The sequence below is a fragment of the Oryctolagus cuniculus genome, chromosome 11 (genome assembly GCF_964237555.1).
Source record: "Oryctolagus cuniculus chromosome 11, mOryCun1.1, whole genome shotgun sequence".
Taxonomy (NCBI): domain Eukaryota; kingdom Metazoa; phylum Chordata; class Mammalia; order Lagomorpha; family Leporidae; genus Oryctolagus; species Oryctolagus cuniculus.
The window spans coordinates 58,230,930-58,254,822 of record NC_091442.1 but is presented as its reverse complement, the minus strand read 5'-3'; the positions used below and the strand labels follow the sequence as shown (position 1 = coordinate 58,254,822).

Below are 23,893 nucleotides of genomic sequence, written 5' to 3'. Positions count from 1 at the left end.
GTCTTCCTTTTGCCGTTGGTTCACCCTCCAATGGCCGCCGCGGCTGGCGCGCTGCGGCCCGCGCACCGCGCTGATCCGATGGCAGGAGCCAGGAGCCAGGTGCTTTTCCTGGTCTCCCATGGGGTGCAGGGCCCAAGCACCTGGGCCATCCTCCACTGCACTCCCTGGCCACAGCAGAGGGCTGGCCTGGAAGAGGGGCAACCGGGACAGAATCCGGCGCCCCGACCGGGACTAGAACCCGGTGTGCCGGCGCCGCTAGGCGGAGGATTAGCCTAGTGAGCCGCGGCGCCGGCCTGAGCCATTCACTTTTATTTAGGCTCCTCCCATCTGCCTGGAATACCTGTCTCATCTCTTCCTGTCCTTTGAGAACCTGCTTAAATATCCACAAAAATCAGATGTACCTTCCTAGAAAGATCCATAAATAACACCAGAAAGACCTCTCACATTTGATTTGCGTTTGGTTCTTCAAAAGTTCTTTCTTTTATAACAGATTTATTTTGATTTACAGAGAGAGAAGGAGACACACACACACACACACACACACACACACAGAGGGAGAGAGATAGGGAGAAAGATAGGGAGAGAGATAGAGGTCTTCCATCCACTGATTCACTCCTCAAATGGCTGAAACAACCAGCACTGGGGCAGGTCAAAGCTGGAAGCCAGGAGCTTCATCCAGTTCCCCCACGTGGGCAGGGGCTCAGACACTTGGACCATCTTCCACTGGTTTTCCCAGGCCATTAGCAGGGAGCTGGATCAGAAGTGGAGCAGCTGGGACTCATATCAGCATCCATAATAGAGTAAAATAAAATAATAAAACAGAAAGACTCAAACTTTTTAAAAAATGCTTTGCAGATGAGATATTTTATTTAAAAATATAACTTGAAAACACCTAAAATTAATATAAAGGCAACAAAAAGGCATAAAAAAGGTGAAAATATTGTCTTGGAACTACTATTTTTTTTTTGACAGGCAGAGTGGATAGTGAGAGAGAGAGACAGAGAAAAGTCTTCCTTTACCGTTGGTTCACCCTCCAATGGCCGCTGAGGCTGGTGCACCGTGCTGATCCAAAGCCAGGAGCCAGGTGCTTCTCCTGGTCTCCCATGCAAGTGCAGGGCCCAAGCACTTGGGCCATCCTCCACTGCACTCCCAGGCCACAGCAGAGAGCTGGACTGGAAGAGGAGCGACCGGGCCAGAATCCGGCTTCCCGCCCGGGACTAGAACCTGGGGTACTGGCACCACAGGTGGAGGATTAGCCTATTGAGCCACTGGGGGCCGGCAGGAACTGCTATTAATAGTATTTCCGACGCTTCCCTCATTCCCTTTATATAAAGTCAGAGGATAATCATTTTCTTGCCAGGGAGACAACCCTATGCATCACATTAATGAAGGCAACTTTCACCTGCTTATTGCGCAATGTGTAGATGAAAGGGTTCAGAAGTGGAGCGACTGAGGTATTGAGCACTGAGATCCCCTTTGCAACAGAGACCCGCTGTTTCATGGACGGTTTGACATACATGAAGATGCAACTGCCGTAGGACAGGGATAGGACAATCACGTGCGAGGAGCACGTGGAAACTGCCTTCTTCCTCTGACTGGTTGAAGGGATTTTTAGAATTGTCTGGGCGATACAAACGTATGACACCAGCACCACGGCCAGCGTGACCAAGAGAGTCACCAGCGCCGAGGCAAACCCCATCCTCTCCAGGGTCCGCGTATCTGTGCAGGAGAGCTGCAGGAGGGGAGTGGTGTCGCAGTAGAAATGGTCAACCACGTTGGAGGCACAGAAGTCAAGATGCAGTCCTAAGAGCAGCGGTGGGAAGATGACGAGGAAACCAGCGACCCAGCAGCCGAGGACGAGCGCCGTGCAGACTTGGCTGCTCATGATGGTGGTGTAGCGCAGCGGCTTGCAGATGGCCACGTAGCGGTCGCAGGACATGGCCGCCAGCAGGTAGAACTCCGAGGCTCCCAGCAGGAAGGCGAAGAACACCTGGGTGACGCAGCTGTTATAGGAAATGGTCTTGTCCCCGGTGGCCATCACAGCGAGCAGTTTGGGGATGCACGTCGTAGTGTAGGAAATTTCTAAGAAAGAAAAGTTCCGAAGGAAAAAATACATGGGCGTCTTCAGATGAGTGTCCACCAGCGTGAGGATGATGATGGTCAGGTTGCCCGTGACGCTTAGCAGATAGGTGAGAAGTAGGAAGGCAAAGAGGGCAACTTTCCACTCTGGGTCGTCAGTCAAACCTGCCAGGATGAACGCTGTCAGTCTTGTGTGGTTTCCCATGACGTCCTCTGACACTTACCAAGTCTGAATAGGTGACATATAACAATAATCATCTCAGTGGAAAAATCCCAGGGATGACTAGTATTGAAATTTAACATTAACAACGTGGTTTTTACGATAGTGCAATATGCTGCTGATCCATGTTTTAAATTGGATATGCCACAAAGAAGAATGATTTGCTTTTTGAGAATATCTTAATGTAGACTAATAATCTTAACCCACAATTGTGCTAGATAATAATCTATACAACAGTATAATTTTTCTTTGCTTTATGTAAATAAAGCAGAAGGAATTTAAAGAAAGCTAATTCTATTTTTCTTTAGATTATACATATTAGGAAGGCACATCTTTTCCTGTTGCTTTTTAAAATTTAACTGAATAAAAGTTTTGCATATGAAACCATTTATTAAACCATTAATATTATACTATAATATATACAATATAATATATAATATATAATAATATATAATATATAATAATATATAATATATATAATATAATATTAATATTAAACCTTTCATTTGAAGTACTTCAATCCATATTTTGCACAAAGACAGACAGACTTGTCATCATTAATGAACATTTTGCTAGTATACATTTACTTTTTTATTAACACAATCCAACACAACAGTCTGATAGTTTTTTTACTTATCTTCATGGCTAAAATGATCCAATTTCAGATAAGTGAAAATGTTGCTTAGGAATAAATTTCATTTGCTGTTCTTAATAAGAACAACACCTTGACTGCTGCTGTCACCTCCCACCCTTCCCAGCCTGTACCTCAAATCATCAGGAACAGGGTGGTGATGTGTGTGTCTATTGCAAGCCTCTGTGGATCCCTCTGAGGTTACAGTTCTGAGAATGGAATGGGCAACATGAAGAAAAATACAGGAATATAGAAGCATGAGAAATATGAGTTTATGAAATGGTACTAAGTGAGAGATGCAAAAAAGAGAAAACTATCTGGAAACTTAGATAAGAATTTTTAGAGATAGGACAGATAGGACATCGAGCTACAGGAAAAAATTAATGTAAATTAGAAAAATAAATATAAATTAATAAGAATAAATTATAAGGACAAAATGCTTACCAATGAAATTTCCTTCTTATAGTCTTCATACTAACTTTTTTTGTTGTTTTTCTATAATAAAGAGAGAAAACATGAATAATTGTGAGTTTGGTATGGTCTAAAACAGGAGTATTTGAAACATTTCAAATGCATAATAAATCAAAGAATATTGCTGAGAAGATTACAAGTGTATATTTCCCTATTAGAAGAATGTTCAATTGTCCAGTTGGCATTCATTAAACATATATTACAAATAGTGGATAACTTTTCTACAAAGTTATTCAGGTTTGAGAGCCAGTAAATTGGAGATGGGGATTAAGATTAACATTCATTCTAAAGAAATTCTTTTCCAGATGTCTTCACCATCACGTGCATAAAACAATGAAGTTTTTACTCCACATAGCACTGTAAAAGACAATGTTTTCTGTCTTGAGGATGATTATTTCCAACCTCTAAAACACATATTATGATTAAGAAGGCACACATGTGCACAAAACTAAACACATAAGGACAAATAAAAACTGTATCCAAGCATTGAGAGGAATTTACAGAGAAAAACTGCATTCTAAGATAGGTCCTAGAGGGAGGTAAAGAACAGAGATTCTGCAGAAGAGGAAGAGCCTGAACAGAAATGCAGTACAGACCCCCTGTCTCTCTGTCTCTGCGAGGCTTCCGCAGAATGAACACACTGAGCTCTGCTATGTAAACCACGTACAAGGGGGCTCAAAAAGTACACAGAGAAATTGTGGAATTGTGCCATGAAATACATAAAATCTGTTCTCTTTTTATTAATAACAAGTAAAATAAGAAAAAAATGGAAATAAATGGTAATTTATTTTGGTGCCAAAAATGAAATCCAACACATTTTTTTTCAAATATGCATTTTAATGAAGACCCATCATATGAAATTATTACAAAATTTCTTTGCACCAAAATGAACATTTTTTCCATTTCTCCATAAAGTCTTTGAAGTACTTATATGTTAATAAAACATGTAAATAATATCTAATTTGCATTTTGGAATGAATGGAAATGCTGAGATGCTAGAATACCATGAGGAGAAATTGGTTTGAGTAGGAACACAGCAACCAGTTAGGAACTTGTTGTAATGATACAAGCAAAAAAATATGGGTCTGAATAAATCAGTGGTCATGAAGATAAAAGTGGAAGGATGCAGTTAAGAGTTGTAGAGGGAATCAAATCCATAACATTTCAAGATTAAGGTTAACTGAAGATGGGACCAGTGTGGTAGCACTGTGGGTTAAGTCACCGTCTGTGACATCGGCATTCCATACTGGAGTACCAGTTCAGGTCCCAGTTGCTTGGCTTCTAATCCAGCTCCATGCTAGCATAGCTGGGAAGGCAGCAGAGGATGGGTCAAGTGCTTGGGCCCCTGTCACCCACATGGGAGACCTGGATGGAGTTCCAGGCTCCTGGCTTTAGCCAGGCATGTGGGAAATGAATCAAAGGATTAAAGATCTGTGTGTGTGTGTCTATGTGTGTGTGTATGTGTGACTTTTCCTTTAAATAAATAAAAACAAATCTTTAAAAAAATTATATGGGCATACATTAGTGTAAGGACAAATTTTTAGAATGAAGAGGCTTGTATCTAGGTTCGGCTCTGGTAAACAAGTAACTTGTCTGCCGGATGACCTTCTCTTGCTCCTTGGGAGCCTGGCCAGTTCCCACGGAGGAGGATAAAGGAATGTTTCTGATAAACAGGTGGGCATGCTTCGTATCTCGGCTCTCTGGCCAAGATTGGAGACAGGACGTACTGCTTGCCTAAAATCTTGGCAATGGGCCACCCTTGTCCTTGGGGGCTTTAAGAGGGAGCCAGAGCAAGCCTCTGCTGCTTCTGTTCCATCCCGGGGAACTCACAGTCATGCTGAACGTTGAACGTGCCCGTGATGATTACTGATGATGTTTGGTTCTCAGTATGGATCCTTTTCCGGTGCTGTGTGAAGATTGTCTAGTGGTAAATTCCCGGGTTGAGTCCCCTGCTCTTGGGGACTCCCCCGCACCCCGTTTTCTCTCTCTCTCTCTCCCCTGCTTCTTAAAATTTGCTACTTAAATAAACTACTTGTTTCTTTATACTACAAAGCTTGCAGAGTATTTCTTGTGGATTAACTAAAAGTAACTAAGTCTGTGCACAGCAGACAGCTAAAAAATAATTTGTTGTCACAATTAGTGAACGTAGTGTCTCTTTCTTCTCTTGGGCATTTCCTTCACTTTCAGATTACTGTGAAGCAATCCACTGTAGAATTCTCTGCATTACACAAAATGCTCAGTGGCAAAAATTATAGGAATTCATGCACATAAAAACCTAAATAAAGGTTTTATCATGTTGTAACATTCCTTTGTCTGACTTCAGCAATCAAACACAGCAATTATCCCTAAACATATGCTACATAAATGAATAAAATTCACATTATGAAATAAAATTATAGGCAAAAATTATAGGAATCCATGTACATTAGAAACCTAAATAAACTTGTCATGGTGTAACTTTCCTTTGTCTGACTTCAATAATCATACACAGCAGTTATCCCCTAACATACACTACATAAATGAATAAAATTCACATTATGAAACCATTAGAAGTTGGGCCTGTGAATGTTCAGTTGTATTAGATATTCTGAATTTCAGTTACATCTAAAAATTTTAAAGCTCTCCAATTGTAAATTATCATTGCATTGCATTTATCTTCTTTCGCTGTTTTTCTCAAATCAAAATATAAATATTTGGGAAAGAAAAATTTAACTGGTAAAATTTAACAAACTTGAGTTACAATACCTCTAATATGTTGGAAGTGCTATTTTTAACTTTAAAAACATCGGTTGTTTTCATTTTTTGATTCCTTAGAAAGATTCACAGTAAACCATGACAATGCAATCATTTATTGTAAACACAAAAATATCTTGAAAAGATATAGACACAAATTCACAAGGACAGCATCATCTGTGCCCTAGTAATTCCCTCTTTTATCTTGTGCTGAACTGAGTACATTGCTATGCATTGCCTCTCTGAATCAATCCCATTCCACCCCACAATCCCAATTTCCTTTTCTTACCTATCATTGGCAATCCTGGAAGTGGTTTGATTACCTATTTTATTGCAGTCAGACTAGTGCATTAAGTACCCCGGTTCCTACAGTTTGCTTATTTCTGGGTTGACTCCACGTCAAGGTATTATACACAGTGCCATATAAAAATATCTGCTCTTGATCTATTGGAGTGTGTATGCTTTCTGTGCCCAGAAGGAAATTATCTGAAGACTCCGAAGAACTCTCAGAAGGGTGTAAGATCCCAAACCACCACCTCCCAAAGGATCACCAATTCATATGCTATACAACTGTTCTCCCCAGACAGCAAGCATTTTGCAAGACAACATTTGTAATTGAAGAGAATCTAGTTTACACTAAGATACTGCAGCAGGCACAGTGGCTCAATATGCTAATCCTCCACCTGCGGCACCAGTACCCCAGGTTCTAGTCCTGGTCGGGGCGCCGGATTCTGTCCGGGTTGCTCCTCTTCCAGTCCAGCTCTCTGCTGTGGCCTTGGAGTGCAGTGGAGGATGATGGCTCAAGTCCTTGGGCCCTGTACCTGCATGGGAGACCAGGAGAAGCACCTGGTTCCTGGCTTCAGATTGGCTTGGTGAGCCGGTTGCAGTGCACCGGCCATGGTGGCCATTTGGGGGGGTGAACCAACGGTAAAGGAAGACCTTTCTCTCTGTCTCTCTCTCTCTCTAACTGTCAACTCTGCCTGTCGAGGAAAAAAAAAAGACTTAGATACTGGGGAATTCAGTATGGATGGCCCTAATGTGTTTGCCCTCTCACATACACTCTCATGCTTTGAAATCACAGATGTTTAAATGAAGATTTGGGACTAGAAAAATAGTTAGTTTGTGTGGGAATAAATGGTGAGACTATAAAATGGAGAGAGTAGTGGGACTTAGACAAAACTGAGCTTTTAGCTAAACAGACCATTACTAGTTTGTTATGCACATCATTTCATGTTTCATATGGACTTCAGTTTCTTTTCTGCTGTCTGTGACACTGTCTACAGAATAGAAGCTTATATTTCTTTTTTTTTTTTTTAAAAGATTTATTAATTAGGTGAAAGGCAAACTTACAGAGAATGAGGAGACAGATAGAAAGAGATCTTCCATCCACTGCTTCACTCCCCAAATGGTTGCATTGACCAGGGCTTCATCCGGGTCACCCACGGGGGTGCACAAGTGCTTATATGGGATGACGGGCATCACAGGCAGTGGCTTAACCTGCTGTGCCACAACACTGGCTCTCATCACTCTCCACTTCTTCTATAGAATAGATGGTCATTCCCTTCCCCATCCTCGCAGCTTGGACTGCTGCCGTGGGACTAGATTCTGGCCACAATGTCAATGGAGACAATTTGTGCACCTTCCAGTAATTATCCTTGCATAACAGAGGATTTCTTTTCTCTTCCTGTTTATCTCTGCCTACTGTCATAATGTAGATATGAATGGCGTTCGGAGTCATGAGTGAGCAAACACACTTGAGATGGCTACATTTTTTTACGTTAATGAGTCATCTAAAAAATCAAGAAAATAATTCCATTTTAAATGGTTACACACATTGGCTGGCGCTGCAGCTCACTAAGCTAATCCTCTGCCTGCAGCGCCGGCACCCTGGGTTCTAGTCCCAGTTGGGGTGCCGGATTCTGTCCCTGTTGCTCCTCTTCCAGTCCAGCTCTCTGCTGTGGCCCGGGAAGGCAGTGGAGGATGGCCCAAGTGCTTGGGCCCTGCACCCTCATGGGAGACCAGGAGGAAGCACCTGGGCTCCTGGCTTTGGATGGGTGTAGCGCGCCTGCCGTAGCAGCCATTTGGGGGGTGAACTAATGGAAAGGAAGACCTTTCTGTCTCTCTCTCTCTCACTGTCTAACTCTGCCTGTCAAAAAAAATAAAAATAAAAATAAAAATGGTTACACACATACAAATAAAATACCTGGGAGTAAATATAATCAATCAATTGAAAAGGAGTTAGAAAGACAACCTTAAACTATTGGTGAAAGGAATTTTAGAAGAAATGGATAGACATTTCATGTTCATGAATTGGCAAAGCAGTATTGTTATAATGTGTATACTGCCAAGGCAGTTTACAGATTAAGTGCAATTCCTAGAAAAATCTCAATGATTTTTTTCATAGAGCTAGTTAAAACACTACTGAAATTTGTATGTATCCACAAAAGATCCCAAATGGCTAAAGTGATCTTGAGAAAAAAGACAAAGCAAGAGGCACTGTATTACCTGACTTTAAATGTATTATAAAGCTACAATAATCAAAGCAGCATGGTATGGCCAAAAAGCAGATCCACAGACTAACAGAATAGAATAGATACTGTCGATGGAAACCCACACATCTGGGGCTAAGTGATTTTTGAAAAAGGTGCTAGAAAAAGTTGCATTTGAAAAAGAATAGTCTTTTAAAATAAATGATATAGGGAAAACTGGACACAAACACCCATCAGAATGAAGATAGACCTCTATCTCTCACCAGCTTGGGGCAGGTGTTGTGGCACAGCAGGTTAAGCCTTCACTTGGGACATCACCGGCTCATAATAGGGTGCTGGTTCAGGTCCCAGTTCCTCTGCTTCTGATTCTTCTTCCTGCCCATAAGCTTGAGAAGACAATGGATGATGGGCCTAGTGCTTGTAGGACTCCTACATGGAGTTCCACACTGCTGGCTTCAGTCTGGTCCAGCCCAGCTGTTGCAGCCTGTTGGGGAGGTAAACCAGTATATGGAAGTGCTCTCTTCTAACAGGGAAATACACATTTGCTGTATTGTCCTCTCTCTCTCTCTCTTTCTCTCTCTCTTTCCCTCCCTCCCTCCCACTTCCCTTTTCCCTGTCCTCACCCCCATCATTCTGTCTTTAAAATACGTAAGTAAAGAAATCTTTAGAAAACAACCTCATAAAGGATTAAAGACCTAAATGTTAGACCTGAAGCTTTTAGACTGTTGGAATAAAGAATAAGGACAACACCCCAGGACAATAGAATGGACAAGGATTTTCTGAATCAGTCTCCATAAACACAAGAAAAATAAGAGAAAACAGACACTTGGGGTTTCATCAAACTAAAGTGCTTTAGCATAGCCAAAGAATCGACTGAGAGACTGAAGAGACAATCCACAGAATGGGAGAAAATGTTTGCAAGTTGTGCATCTGACAAGGGATTAATATCCAGGATATATATAAAGATCACAGATAATTCAACAGCAGAAATCAAACCATCCAATTAAAAACTAGCAATAGATCTAACAGACATTTCTCAAAGGAAGACACACAAATGGCCAAAAGCATGCAAAAATTTTTCAGCATCACCCTTCATCAGAGAAATGCAAATTGAAGCTACACTGAGATATTCAGTCACTTTAGTGAGATTGGCTCTTCTCAAGTTTGCACGGATGTGGAGAAAAAGGAAACTTTGCACACTGTTGGTGGGAATCTAAATTAATACAACCAATATGGAAAAGAGTACGGGATTCCTCAAGAAAATAAAGGTGGAGCTATCACATGATCCAACAGTCCCACTCCTGGGCATGTGTTCAAGGAGAATGGGATCCACCTGTTGAAGAGAAGTTGGCACTCCCATGTCTATTACCGCATCATTCACCATTGTAGCCCAAAAATGGAAACAACATTAGCATCCATCAACTGATGAATGGATAAGGAAAATATGACATATACACACAATGGGATATTACTCAGAAATGATGAAACATGAAATCTTGACATTTGCTCAATGGTTCCAGTTGGAGGTCATTATGTTAATTGAAATAAGTCAAGCACAGAGCAACATTTATCACATGATCTCACTAGTATGTGGGGTCTAAAATATGTTATCTCATAGATGTTAAAAATATAATTGTGGTTATCAGAAGCTGAGAGATGTAGGGAGAGATTGGAGTATGTTAAACAGAATGTTAAAGCCCAGACATACAAATAATGACTCAGAAGCCTAGGGATGGTTGTCGCTCCCCATCTTCGTGGAGGAACGACACAGGACCCTGAGCTGTTCTTTTGTCTGCTCGGCCTACCCCGGGTTTGCTGCTGGTTCTTCCCGGGTTGGCTACCGACCCTTCCACCTCCGTGGAAGGGCGGCTCCCCCTGCCACCTTCCCCACTTCCGCGGGGGAGCGGCACACCGCCGGCCGGCTCTCTCGGGGGCTGCACAGGTGTTCCTTCAGATAGATGTTCCCCTTAGATGTTCCTGGTGCATGTTGTCTCTCTCCTCCTTTATAGTCCTCTTCCACCAATCCCAACTCTGCTACCCACACGCCGAGTACGCTGCTCTCCTCCAATCAGGAGTAAGTCCTACAGTTTATTGGTTGAACTGGAGGCAGCTGTGTAGAAGCTGTTTCTCCCTTCTCAGCGCCATATTGTGGGAGAGCAGATACATAGAATAAGTCTTAATTCCAGTAACAGTCTAGTTCGAGTTGCTCCCCACAGATGGTAACTTGATATTCCACAAAGAAATGATAAAAGTATGAGGCAATAGCTATAGTGAATATTCTGATTTCATCATTAGGCAATATATCCACACACACCACATCATGCTGTTACCCATCCATATGTGTATTTTTTACGTGTCAATTAAAAACAAAGGAAGAAAGGAAACAGTAACATTTCCAAAACTCTCTTAGTGCTTCTTGTGAAGAAAATCTTTGGAAATTACTGTTAAGCAGATTTAAGTGCCAAAATATTCTTCTGTTTTAATGAGCAAAGTTGACATTGTGAGATTCGATTATTGTTTACAGCCCTTGTCTACACTCTTGAGGAACAGTGGTTTTCTATTTACTACTTGTTGAATTATTTATTTAGTGGCCCTATAAATCTGTGTTTATTAAATAAACTGAAAATATGTCATTGTAAAAATTAAACGAAAAAATAAGAAAGAAGGAGGAGAGTGGATGGGAGCATGGGTGGGAGGGAGGGCAGGCTGGGAAGCACGTTATGCTCTTAAATCCATATATATGGAATACATGGCATTTGTTCACCTTATATGATTAAAAAAATTTAAATGCTATTCTGATGTGCAAAGTCTCTTCATGGTTTGAGATTTTGACTTCTCCAGACTTCTTGTTGCTTTACCCACATCACGAGATCAAGCGCTGGTTGTACCACATTATTGAATTGTTCAGAATTTCACTGTCATCTTTTACAGAACAGGAAACACTTCTAATAACTGGTTTCTACTAAATGGAGAAACTGAGGCATAAAATTTGCATAACACCTGCAGGGTCCCAGTGTGTGGCAAAGCTTTTACTGAACCCAGCCGAGTATTTCAAAGCCCTTTGCTACTCATTAGATAATACTTACTCTGTAAATGTGTTGAGTTATCTACTACCTCTGTGTTATTTTCAAATGTTTATGCATTAGTCTTCTTTCTTCATGCATATTTTAGTCTCAGTATAATTTTTACTTTCTGTTGGATTCTTCAAAACTCAATAAAACTATCACCCATTGCTAATTGATTTTTGTGTAGCACGTAAAGTAAGGGTCTTGTTTCAAACTTTTGCATGTGGAAATCCAATTTTTCCAAAGTGGAATGAAATAGGGAAAACTTAATAGAAAAAATGAGCTTAAGATGAATATAGACAATTAGTAAATACATCAATATATATGACTATATATTCAATTCATTTATAAATTTAAAAATTTGTACTAAAATAAGCTTATCTTTTAATTACATTATGTCTGTATTTTTTGATGTCCTTTCATACATCTTAGTAATGGCTTAAAAAAGTATACAGGATATCCTTTTGATTCATCAATCTAATTATAGAAATATACCTTGAAGGATTAACATTATGACTTTCAACATCATGAAAACTGTTTTATAAAAATGCATGTGTGGTTTTATTCATTTGTACTTTTTTTGTAATTCTCAAAGTTGGAAGCAATCTACCAGCCTGCATATAAACAGCAGTTACATAAGGTCTGGTATATCCTCACAAAGAACAACTACGTAGTTACAAAAAAATTTCATAAATTGGAGTGTTTCAGAGAATGTATTGTAAAATGGATAAAGTAGTATTTATAACACATTTAGCTTGAGATAGATTTGTCTTCATCAGGTTGTATTTTCTGTCTTCTACTCTCACTTTTTATATCCATGTAAAAAATCCTTCTTTCTTTCTGTTTCTATATCCTCAGCTATATATCTGAGATTTCCAAAGAATGACATGCATTAGGCAATCAAATCTCATGGCATTGTTTACTGAAACCTCTGGAAGCATGGTTAACAGAAGGAAATGTGTGCTTGCGTTCATGTATGTTTATGTCTGCAGACTGCACTTCTGCAATACACAATTTGGCAACCCCTAAGGAAATGATGTTCATGAATCTCAGTTGCCCTGAGAATTCTTTGTTGTTGTTAAATATTTTCCTGTAAGACACAGGAAGCATACATTCTCCACAGTTTTAGCAGACAGTTAATTTTTGTATTGCACAGTGTCGTATTCTGAAAGGTATGCAATACTTAACATGAGCAAATTGTAGTAAATTGCAAAAAGAAGGAAAATTTAATGGTCTCCTAGTATTGCATCATGATTTGCTCAAAGAAAATATTTGTAAGACAACATGTAACTCAGTCATAGGTTTTAAAGTAGAATGAAAAGACATCAGTGTTCTGTGTTTACCACGATGGTGAGTTCAGTGTTGATGGGAAGATAGTTTGCCCAAATGTGTGTACGTACAGAATTGTATATATACATGAAACACATGAAATCTGTTCTCTTTATAGGGATAAATATATTTATTTAAAAAAGAATTTATAATAGGATCTGCTAAACTATTAAATGTTTAATCTTATTACCACCTTTCACATTTTGACTTATAGATGCTGGTTGGTGAAATATTGCAAATAATATGCAATAATTATTTCAATTCAAAAGACTTTTTATCTTAATTATTGATCAGATATTTGTGATATCTAACAAAACTAAATAAAATTAAGTTCTTTGGCTTGTATTCTGTTGATTTCATAATGTGATTTGCATTGTTTTCCTATACAGTGGACGTAAAGGGACAGATGGCAGACATAATTGTTGAATCAGGGTGAACCAATGGCTTGATATGATGAAACTGTACTTGATACATTAAATAATCATTCATGTGTACCAATGTTGCCATGGGCTGGTTGGTGCAAATGAGAACATGTTGTAATGTATTGCTGCACAATGACCTAAGTGTGCTAGACTAAATAAATCCAGGCAGAGTTGCGCTGTATTTTCCATTAGTCTACGGTTCTATCAGAGATGATTAAATGGAAGAACCCTAATACTGTTTTCAAACAAGCCATGCTTGAGCCACTCGCTCCTCTCTTGTTCTTGCTGCTCCATCTGCCTGGAATATCCGCGTCATCTTTCGATATCCTTTTAGGAACCGACCGAGGATCCGTTGAATCAGGTATCTCCTCCTAAAATGTCTGTACTAACACTGGAAAGACTTTTCACATTTTTTAGCTTTTGGTTCTTTATATATTTATTTCTGCATGTGATATGTTTTCTAAACAATTATATTTCAGAACCTGAAGCTAAGTTTGCTAATATCTTCAGTGCATAAACACATGATTTTACATATTTTCCATTTTTGAATGATCTTAATTTTAAATGGTTTTGAAAAATGATTTGATTTGATGATAGAAACTCCTAAGAAGCAATTTTTCCTAGAGTTGATGCTAATTGCTTTTACAAAAATGCCCATAACTTGTCTTCTAAATCATGACTTCTGAAAATAGCTTCTATTGATCTGTTCCCCTGATCTAAATGCAAACCTCAATACAGCTCTACTGTTTGTATTTAATCACTTTGTCCAGCATGAAATATATAAATAATTGAGAATAATGGTTGTTACATATTCAGTTCACAGTAGATTCATGCATTATTATTACTTAATTTTAATTTCTTATTTGTCTGACATTTGAATATCATTATTTTTGTAGGGCTGTATATACTATCCAAAATTTGTCTCAATAGTGAACCCACCACCCATTGTGAGTTTGAAACTTACTAAATTTCAAATTTCTCTGTTTAGTTTTTGTCAGTTTAAAATATTTTTGGTGTGTTCATTCTACACTTTAGGAAATGATTCTGTATTGAATTCTGTATGAAACATTTTCTTTATATTACTCCTATAATTACAAGTTTACTTACACAATTTAAATCTTTTTTTTCCTTGAACTCTTTCTCTGAATTTTAAAAAACATATATAAAGACTTCCAGAACCCATTATCTTCCTTTTTCATTTTATTTTTCCTTTATCAAAATATGTCCTGAACTGATTTGTACATTTATTTGCTTCTACAAAATTTCTCTGAATGTTACCAGGCCCTATTTGTATTCAAAACTGTAACTATAAAACAAGTGATTATTTCTTTTTATCTATGTAGCATTTCTAGACTATTCATAATGAAATGATATGGGGAAGAAAGTGATGTATCTTCAGAAATGAGGGGATAAAAATCCTCACAAGAAAAGCAAAAAGATTTTCCCTATTTCTGACATTGACAGATATATCTAACAATCAATTTCACTGAATCAAGAAATCAAGAATCAAGTTGTTGAGCTTTGGTTCATGGAGTTAAATAGTAAAATAGAGAAATTTTTGGTTATTGACTTAATTTAGATTTATTTCTCTGGATATGGTTTTAAGCATTAAATATAGATTGCTATAATATATCCTTTTGGTTCTACTTTACAACTAAATTTGATCAGGAAATGATACACTATTTCAACTTTTGAAAATTATACTGTGAAAAGTGCATTTATAAGATTCTTGAGCTCCTGAATTATTCATGCAAAAATGATAAATTGTCACTATTCTTATGTGATCATTGTACAAGCACAATTTTCTGGAAAATATGACTTAGTATTGCATTGCTATATGTCAAATACCACTTGGCTCATTTTCAAAAGTTTGTTTTTTAAAGATTTTTTTACTTTTATTTGAAATTGTGTGTGTGTGTGTGTGTGAGAGAGAGAGAGAGAGAGAGAGAGAGAGAATCTCCCATCCCCTGGTTCACTCCACGAATGCTCACAACAGCCATGGTTGCACCAGCCCAAAGCCAAGAGCCAGGAACCCATCTGGGTCTCCCACATGAGTGGCAGGAACACAAGCACTTGCATGATTATCCATTGCCTTCACAGGCACATTAGCAGATAATTGGATAGGAAGTGGAGGAACCACATCTGGAATGAGTGTTCCCATATGGGATATGAGCACCCCAAGTACTGGCTGAGCCTAGGGCATTGAGACGTCTGCCCCCAGTTTGTGCAATTTAGTGTACATACTACTTGTCATACTGTTTTCTATAATGATCTTGTTGGTTTTGTTTATTAAGACCGTGTAGGAGTCAGAATACAAAAACAGGAAACTACAAAAGAGAAGCAGTCTTTATTTCAGCCAGTGTAAATGATTATTCACTTTTTTTTTTATTTTTATTTTTTTTTGACAGGCAGAGTGGACAGTGAGAGAGAGAGACAGAGAGAAAGGTCTTCCTTTGCCGTTGGTTCACCCTCCAATGGCCGCCGCGGCCGGCGCGCTGCGGCCGGCGCACCGCGCTGATCCGATGGCAGGAGCCAGGAGCCAGGTGCTTTTCCTGGTCTCCCATGGAGTGCAGGGCCCAAGCACCTGGGCCATCCTCCACTGCACTCCCTGGCCACAGCAGAGGGCTGGCCTGGAAGAGGGGCAACCGGGACAGAATCCGGCGCCCCGACCGGGACTAGAACCCGGGGTGCCGGCGCCGCTAGGCGGAGGATTAGCCTAGTGAGCCGCGGCGCCGGCCAATGATTATTCACTTTTTAAAGTTGTCAACTTCTTTATTTTTGATTATATTCACAAACACCACTGGTGATGGGATCATGATCATCCTACAGCAGAGACTCGGTTTAAGTTCCTTTGTAGTTTTCTGTTTGAACTGTTCTCTCTTAGAATTTTCTTGTACTACTACGTTAATCCTTAAGTTGCTAATTATTATGCCAAATGGGATAAAAATTATTTCCTATATCCTTTGTGTTGTTCAGGTAATAAATTACTTGAGATATCACTTAAGTTCAGAAATTCAAAAAATTTAACACATAAATGATCTATTGAGATAAAATGTTTAAAAGATCACAAATTAACACTAACCAAAATGTGGAACTGTATTTCTTTTTTTTAAAAAAGATTTATTTATTTGAAAGAGTTACACACAGAGAGAAGGAGAGGCAGAGAGAGAGAGAGAGAGAGAGAGAGAGAAGTCTTCTATCCACTGGTTCACCCCCCAATTGGCTGCAACAGCTGGAGCTATGCTGATCTGAAACCAGGAGCCAGGAGCTTCTTCCAGGTCTCCCCCGTGGATGCAGGGGCCCAAGGACTTGGGCCATTCTCCACTGCCCTCCCAGGCCATAGCAGATAGCTAGATCGGAAGTAGAGTAGCCGGGAGTCTAATGGGCACCCATATAGGTTGCCGGCACTGCAGGCGGCAACCCCACCCACTATGCCACAGTGCCAGCCCCAGAACTACATTTCTAATGACTGATACCAAGCATTCTGGAAAGTGGTAAGGAGGACATACGTAATTTGGAAGACTCTCTTGCTGTCCTTATAAATGTGATTGATGGGTTCTAGGACATTGTGGTGATCTCTAGGTTGATTTACAAAAGTATGTGCTCATATGTAAGCTTCTGTATAGGAAATTTTCTGTGGCTTAAAGTTAAGAAATGTCTTTTTTTTTGCTGGTGATACTAGTTTTTATTTTGTGTAGATCTGACAAGACAAAGGAGAAATGAAAAATCAATCAGAGGAGATAGAGTTCATTCTACTGGGACTGACAGATGACCCTGTGCTACAAATTGTGATTTTCCTGTTTCTGTTTTCCAATTACATCTTGAGCCTGATGGGGAACTCAGCCATCCTCCTCCTCACCCTGCTGGATCCCCGCCTCAAGACTCCTATGTATTTCTTCCTCCGAAATTTCTCCTTCTTAGAGATTTCCTTTACGACAGCCTGCATTCCACGGTTCCTGATAAGCATTCTGACTGGGGACAGAACCATTTCCTACAATAGCTGTGCAGCTCAACTGTTCTTCTTTTTTTTAATAGCATCACAGAGTTTTACCTCCTGGCTGCCATGTCCTATGACCGCTACGTCGCCATCTGCAAACCGCTGCATTACCCAATCATTATGAACAGCAGAATGTGCTACCAACTTGTACTCGGCTCCTGGGTAACTGGATTCCTGATCATCTTCCCTCTGTTAGTCTTGGGGCTCAAGCTAGACTTCTGTGCTTCCAAAACTATCGATCACTTCCTATGTGACACTTCTCCTATCCTGCAACTCTCATGCACAGACACACATTTCCTAGAATTGATGGCTTTTGTTTTAGCTGTGGTGACACTTGTGGTCACGCTGTTGTTAGTGGTCCTCTCCTATACCCACATCATCAAAACCATCCTAAAATTTCCTTCTGCTCAACAAAGGACCAAGGCCTTTTCCACCTGTTCCTCCCACATGGTGGTCGTCTCTATTACTTATGGGAGCTGTATCTTCATGTACATGAAACCATCAGCAAAGGAAAGGGTAACTTTAACTAAAGGAATAGCAGTGCTCAACACCTCCATTGCCCCGTTACTCAACCCCTTCATTTACACCCTAAGGAACCAGCAGGTAAAAGAAGCTCTCAAGGATATACTTCAAAGAGTTTGTCATGTTCACACCAATGAGACAAAATCCGCGTATATGTAAGGTGCTCCACAATGCCAGACTCAGTTTGCACATCTTACCAGTTGTTGTTTTCTGATACCATAATTGACTTCTAGGCTTTCATTCTGATTGCTTATGTTGTCTTATAGACTGTCTGAAGCCTACAATCAATTGATAGTAATCTATGAAAGAGTCAAAGTATAATTTACCTACAACTGGAGTATTTCTTTATACATGGGGTATTTCCCATATATTTAAATAATTTGTAAACTAGAAGTTTCTTTACTACTTCTGCTTTTATCATGTTTGACAAATTAAGTATATCTTACATAAAGCAGAATATAATCATTTTGAACCAATACATTTAAACACATATTCACACTCATGTAGAAATCTACAGAACATTGGCATTGTACTTCTTAGTCCACTTTGTGTCTTCATAGTCATTTCCTTGCCCACAGGCCACCTCCATATGATGTTCAACTAGGGTACACATTGATGTGTTTCCACTCATAATAGATCAGTTTTGTCTTTTTTAAAAGATTTATTTATTTATTTGAAAGTTAGAGTTACACAGAAAGAGAAGGAGAGGCAGAGAGAGAGAGAGAGGGGTTTTCCATCTGCTGGTTCACTCTCCAATTGGCCCCAATGGCCAGAGCTGCGCCAATCTGAAGCCAGGAGCCAGGATCTTCCGGGTCTCCCATGCAGGTGTAGGGGCCAAAGGACTTGGGCCATCTTCCACTGCTTTCCCAGGACATAGCAGAGAGCTTAATTAGAAGAGGAGCAGCCAGGACTTCAATGGGATACCAGCACTAGAGGCGGCGGCTTTACCGGCTACAAGACAGCACTGGCCCCAGTTTTGTCTTTTAGAGAATTTCTTGTAAAAGAAACCACCTAATAGGAACTTGAGGTCTGGTTTATCTTACTCAGTATCATATTCTTGAGGTTCACCCCAATGATTACCTGTGTCCGTGCTTGTTCTTTTTTTGCTGAAGTCATTTAGCAATGTGTCTGGTGTCTTTGACAGCCAGTTTCCCCTCCTTTCTCCCAACGCCTTGGTATAATTCTCTAAGTAATCTCTCCAAAAGACAGTCACTGACCTTCATCAGTATGAAAAGTGAGTGCATCCCGCGTTCAGAAATGCTGATTCCTGAAAGTCCCTGTCCTTCAATAATGTCCTTTGGATGTAAACTGTCTGACAAATCTGACTCAATTGAAAAGAGTTGCCGTCTTACGTCTTGGTGACTCCCTTCCTGAACTCCCGCCCTGCAAGGCCACGAAGCTGCAGAGTGTGTTCATGGCGGAACAGAAGGGTGCAGGAAAAGCAACATGCCTCTTGTTCCTCATTGAGGGGCACAACTCAGTCCAAATTAACTCCTTCTATTCACTTTTTTGAATGCAGTAGGAACTAGCAATCATCCTGCTCCTGAAGAACTTAGGGATCACATGTCCAAAGACCAGACAGAAATCCGAGCACACTAACACTAACACTAAAGATTTCTTGGTGAAGCTCTGGAAAGAAAAATTCTGGTAAGCTTAGTGGGAGATGGAAGTGACTTTCTGTGATTCCTGCGAAGGTGTCCACCAATAGTCTTAGTGGTAAAGTGTGTCCTTCTCAGTTAGTGCAACTAAGTGGATTTCACATTTGTTCACCAGTCTGAATACAGAGACCTTCAAGAACTATTGCTGGCCAGCGCCGTGGCTCACTAGGCTAATCCTCCGCCTTGCAGCACCGGCACACCGGGTTCTAGTCCCAGTCGGGGTACCGGATTCTGTCCCGGTTGCCCCTCTTCCAGGCCAGCTCTCTGCTGTGGCCTTCCATCTACTGGTTCACTCTCCAGATGGCCCCAATGGCCGGAGCTGTGCTGATTCCAAGCCAGGAGCTTCTTCCAGGTCTCCCACGTGGGTGCTGGGGCCCAGGGACTTGGGCCATCTTCCACTGCTTTCCCAGGCCTTAGCAGAGAGCTGTATTGGAAGTGGAACAGCCGGGACTAGAACTGGCGTCCATATGGGATGCTGCTTCTTCAGGCTAGGGCTTTAACCTGCTGTGCCACAGCACCTGCCCCAAGTGAAAGCTTTTTAAAGATAAGGATTGAGCCCCACAGGGTACCTGGGAAATGGCAGCTACATAGTTTTGATATATTCAGTTACCCAAAAAATTCCATACAGCCAGTTACAGTTGCACCAGGTGGGCTTTATTCAAGTCATGGTTTCTAGAAACAGATAGCAAAAGGGAAGGATTGTATAAAACTGGAGAATAGTTGGTGGGCATTTGGTGTAGCTGGTTAAAGCGGTGTTGTGAGGCTGTATCTCAAGTCAGAGAGGTTAGGTTTGAGCCCTGGCTCTGATTCTGATTGCAGCTCTCTGCTAGCACACACACTGGGATATATCAGGAGATAGCTCAAGTATTTGGGTCCCTGTTACTCATGTGGGAGATCTGGGTTGAGTTCTGGGCTCCCGGTTTCAGCTTGGCCCAACCATCACTGTTTTGAGCAGTTGGGAAGTGAACTAGAGTATGGAAGGTCTCTCTATGTCTATTTGTCTCTGTCTCTTGATCTTTCAAATAAAAATGAAAAAAAAAATGGGACTAAGAAGACACCCACATCCCATATCAGAGTACCTAGGTTCACATTCTGGTTCCAGCTCCCAATTCCATCTCCCTGCTAATGCAAACCCTGGGAGACAGCAGGGATGACTTGTGTAATGTGGACAACCTGGATTGAGTTCTCAGCTTTTGTCTTCGGCCTGACCCAGCCCTTGTCATTGATTGCTAGGCAAGCAACAGTCAGCAGCTTGTTTCTCTCTCTCTCTCTCTCTCTGTGTGTGTCTATCTAGGTTTCCCAAATAATAATTGAAGAAATAAAATAATATGTGTAATAATATGGCAGGTACTCAAAACACTAAAGTTAGTTTTATCGTATGACCCAGCTTCTCACTTCTTTGTACATACCTGAAATTAAATCAGCATATAAGATACTTGAACTCCCCAGTCCATTACAGCAATATTAACAATAGCCAAGATATGGGATCAACCTACGTGTCCACTGATGGAAAAGATGAAAAAAGAAAATATGGGCAGGTGCCGCGGCTCACTAGTCTCATCCTCCGCCTTGCGGCACCGGCACACCGAGTTCTAGTCCCATTCGGGGCGCCGGATTCTGTCCCGGTTGCCCCTCTTCCAGGCCAGCTCTCTGCTGTGGCCAGGGAGTGCCGTGGAGGATGGCCCAAGTGCTTGGGCCCTGCACCCCATGGGAGACCAGGAGAAGTACCTGGCTGTTGCCATTGGATCAGCATGGTGCGCCAGCCGCGGCGGCCATTGGAGGGTGAACCAACGGCAAAGGAAGACCTTTCTCTCTGTCTCTCTCTCTCTCACTGTCCACTCTGCCTGTCAAAAAAAGAAAAAAAAAAGAAAAATAAAAAAGAAAATATGACGTTGGAAGATTATTTAGCCACAAAAGGGATGAAATGCTGACATTTGCAACAAAATGTATGGAGCTGGACACCACTATATTAATTGAAGTAAGCCAGACACAGGTACACAGAGACCTCATGTTAGTTACACACACATGCACACACAGAGCTCTGAAAAAATTATGGAAAGGAAGTCACGTTAGTGAGAACTGAAGTATTTCATAAGAAAGAGTAGACTGTAAAGGAGTGCAACAGAGTGGAACAGAGCCACAAGGTTCTTCAAGTGAGTTTCCTACATGAGATCATTCACAAGGTAGAAAGACATGATGGAAAGAAATGTATGAAATGTCTTTTTTTTTCCCCATATTTTATGGTAAAGTTGTACTTGGGGTGATATCCCTAAAATGTTTTTCTTGAAAAGCTCAAGATTTTTTGTTTTACATCCCAGAAGACATCTTTCACCTGCTGGTTCCTCAGGGTATAAATGAAGGGATTCAGAAGAGGGGCAATTGAAGTATACAGCAAAGCAACACCTTTGGATACAGTCACCCTTTCTTTTGCTGATGGTTTAATATACATAAAGATGCAGCTGCCATATGTCATGGAGACCACAATCATGTGGGAAGTACAGGTGGAAAAAGCTTTTTTCCTTTGCTGGGCAGAAGGAAATTTCAGAATGGTCTTAATGATGCAAGCATAAGAGATAATCACCAACACCAATGTGACCCCAAGTGTCACCAGAGCTAAGACCAAAGACATCAACTCTAGTACATGGGTATCCGAGCAAGATATTTGCAGGATAGGAGAAGTTTCACACATAAAGTGGTCAATTATTTTGGAAGCACAGAAATCTAGCTTGAGCCCCAAGACTAACGGAGGAAAGATGATCAGGAATCCAGTTACCCAGGAGCTGAGTACTAGCTGGTAGCACACTTTGCCATTCATAATGATCAGGTAATGCAGAGGTTTGCAGATGGCGACATAGCGGTCATAGGACATGGCAGCCAGGAGGTAAAACTCTGTAACTCCCAGTAGAAGAATAAAAAATAATTGAGCTATGCAATTATTATAGGAGATGGTTTTGTCTTTAGTCACAATGGTTAGCAAGAATCTTGGGATGCACACAGTTGTAAATATGATCTCCAGAAAGGAGAAATTTCGGAGAAAGAAATACATTGGAGTCTTGAGGCGAAGATCCAGAAGAGTGAGGAGGATGATGACCACATTTCCCATCAGGCTCAAGGTGTAGTTGAGAAATAGAAACAGAAAAAGCACAACTTGCAGCTGTGGGTTATCTGTCAATCCTAAAAGAATGAACTGGATTTCCATTGACCGGTTCTTCATTTTTTCTTCTGTGAGCCTTGTCAAATTTGCTTTGGGAAAAAGGAGAAAAATTAGAATATATTCATATACAGACACAGACACTCATATATATTTATGCATTGAAGGAGACTTCAAGAAGTTCATGGAAAATGAATGCTATGAGAAATATAGCCACAGGGTTCAAAATGTTTTGTACAAATGTAATATTTTAATTCCATTTTCCTACAAAAATTCTAAAGTATCCTCATAGGTATTAGTACTTACTTAACACAGAAAAATACATCTTCTCAAATATATCCATTTAGAAATATTTTCTATAGCCTAAAACTAAATATGACACATATTTACACACTATAGATTAATGCAAAATCCCCTCTCATCTATGACTTCTTTTTGTGAAATTCCTAAGAATTTGACTCCAGAACCTGAATTATAGATATTATCAGTATATATTGATTTTTGCTATCAATCCTAAATGGATGCTGCTTTCCATGTATACTTTAAATCAAACCACAGTGATTATTTAAAATTCATTTTTCTATTTTTTTGATCATAGCTAGGAAAATTGCAGTAAATTGATTTGTTTTTCCAGGATAAGCATCAGGATGATGTTTGAAAATGAAGATTTATGACCGTATTACAAGTCTTGTGCTTTTCAGTGACTGAAGATATATCAGTGTCTAACAGGTAAAGATGTTAGTTTCAAGAGTTTTGAAATTTTCTCTACAGTGAGAGTACACCATTATTATAAAAGTTCTTGATGTGCTTTTTTGTATTAAAATGACAGTGATTACCACCAAATAAGGCAAACAAAGCATAATAAAGGCTAAAATATCAATAAGTTGTAACTTCTTTTTTTTTTGACAGATGAGTTAGACAGTGAGAGAGAGAAAGAGAGACAGAGAGAAAGGTCTTCCTTCCATTGGTTCACCCCCCAAATGGTCGCTATGGCCGGCGCTGCACCGATCTGAAGCATGGTCTCCCATGTGGGTGCAGGGGCCCAAGCACTTGGGCCATCCTCCACTGCCCTCCCGGGCCACAGCAGAGAGCTGGACTGGAAGAGGAGCAACCGGAAATAGAACTG

The 23,893-nt window shown here is 40.4% G+C and overlaps 2 protein-coding genes and 1 pseudogene across 2 annotated transcripts; 1 reads left to right on the top strand and 2 right to left on the bottom strand.

The window, feature by feature from the left end:
* Nucleotides 1-1,345: 1,345 nt before the first annotated feature.
* LOC100343041 (olfactory receptor 6C74-like) lies at nt 1,346-2,284 on the bottom strand. Its single transcript, XM_002711046.3, has one exon. The coding sequence runs from the start codon at nt 2,282-2,284 to the stop codon at nt 1,346-1,348; it is 939 nt and encodes a 312-aa protein (XP_002711092.2).
* A 14,874-nt stretch (nt 2,285-17,158) lies between these two features.
* LOC100337970 (olfactory receptor 6C6-like) lies at nt 17,159-21,721 on the top strand (annotated as a pseudogene).
* A 164-nt stretch (nt 21,722-21,885) lies between these two features.
* On the bottom strand, nt 21,886-22,839 carry LOC100337716 (olfactory receptor 6C6). Its single transcript, XM_008256710.3, has one exon. It carries the CDS (start codon nt 22,828-22,830, stop codon nt 21,886-21,888), a length of 945 nt encoding a protein of 314 aa, XP_008254932.2. The 5' UTR covers nt 22,831-22,839.
* Nucleotides 22,840-23,893: the final 1,054 nt, after the last annotated feature.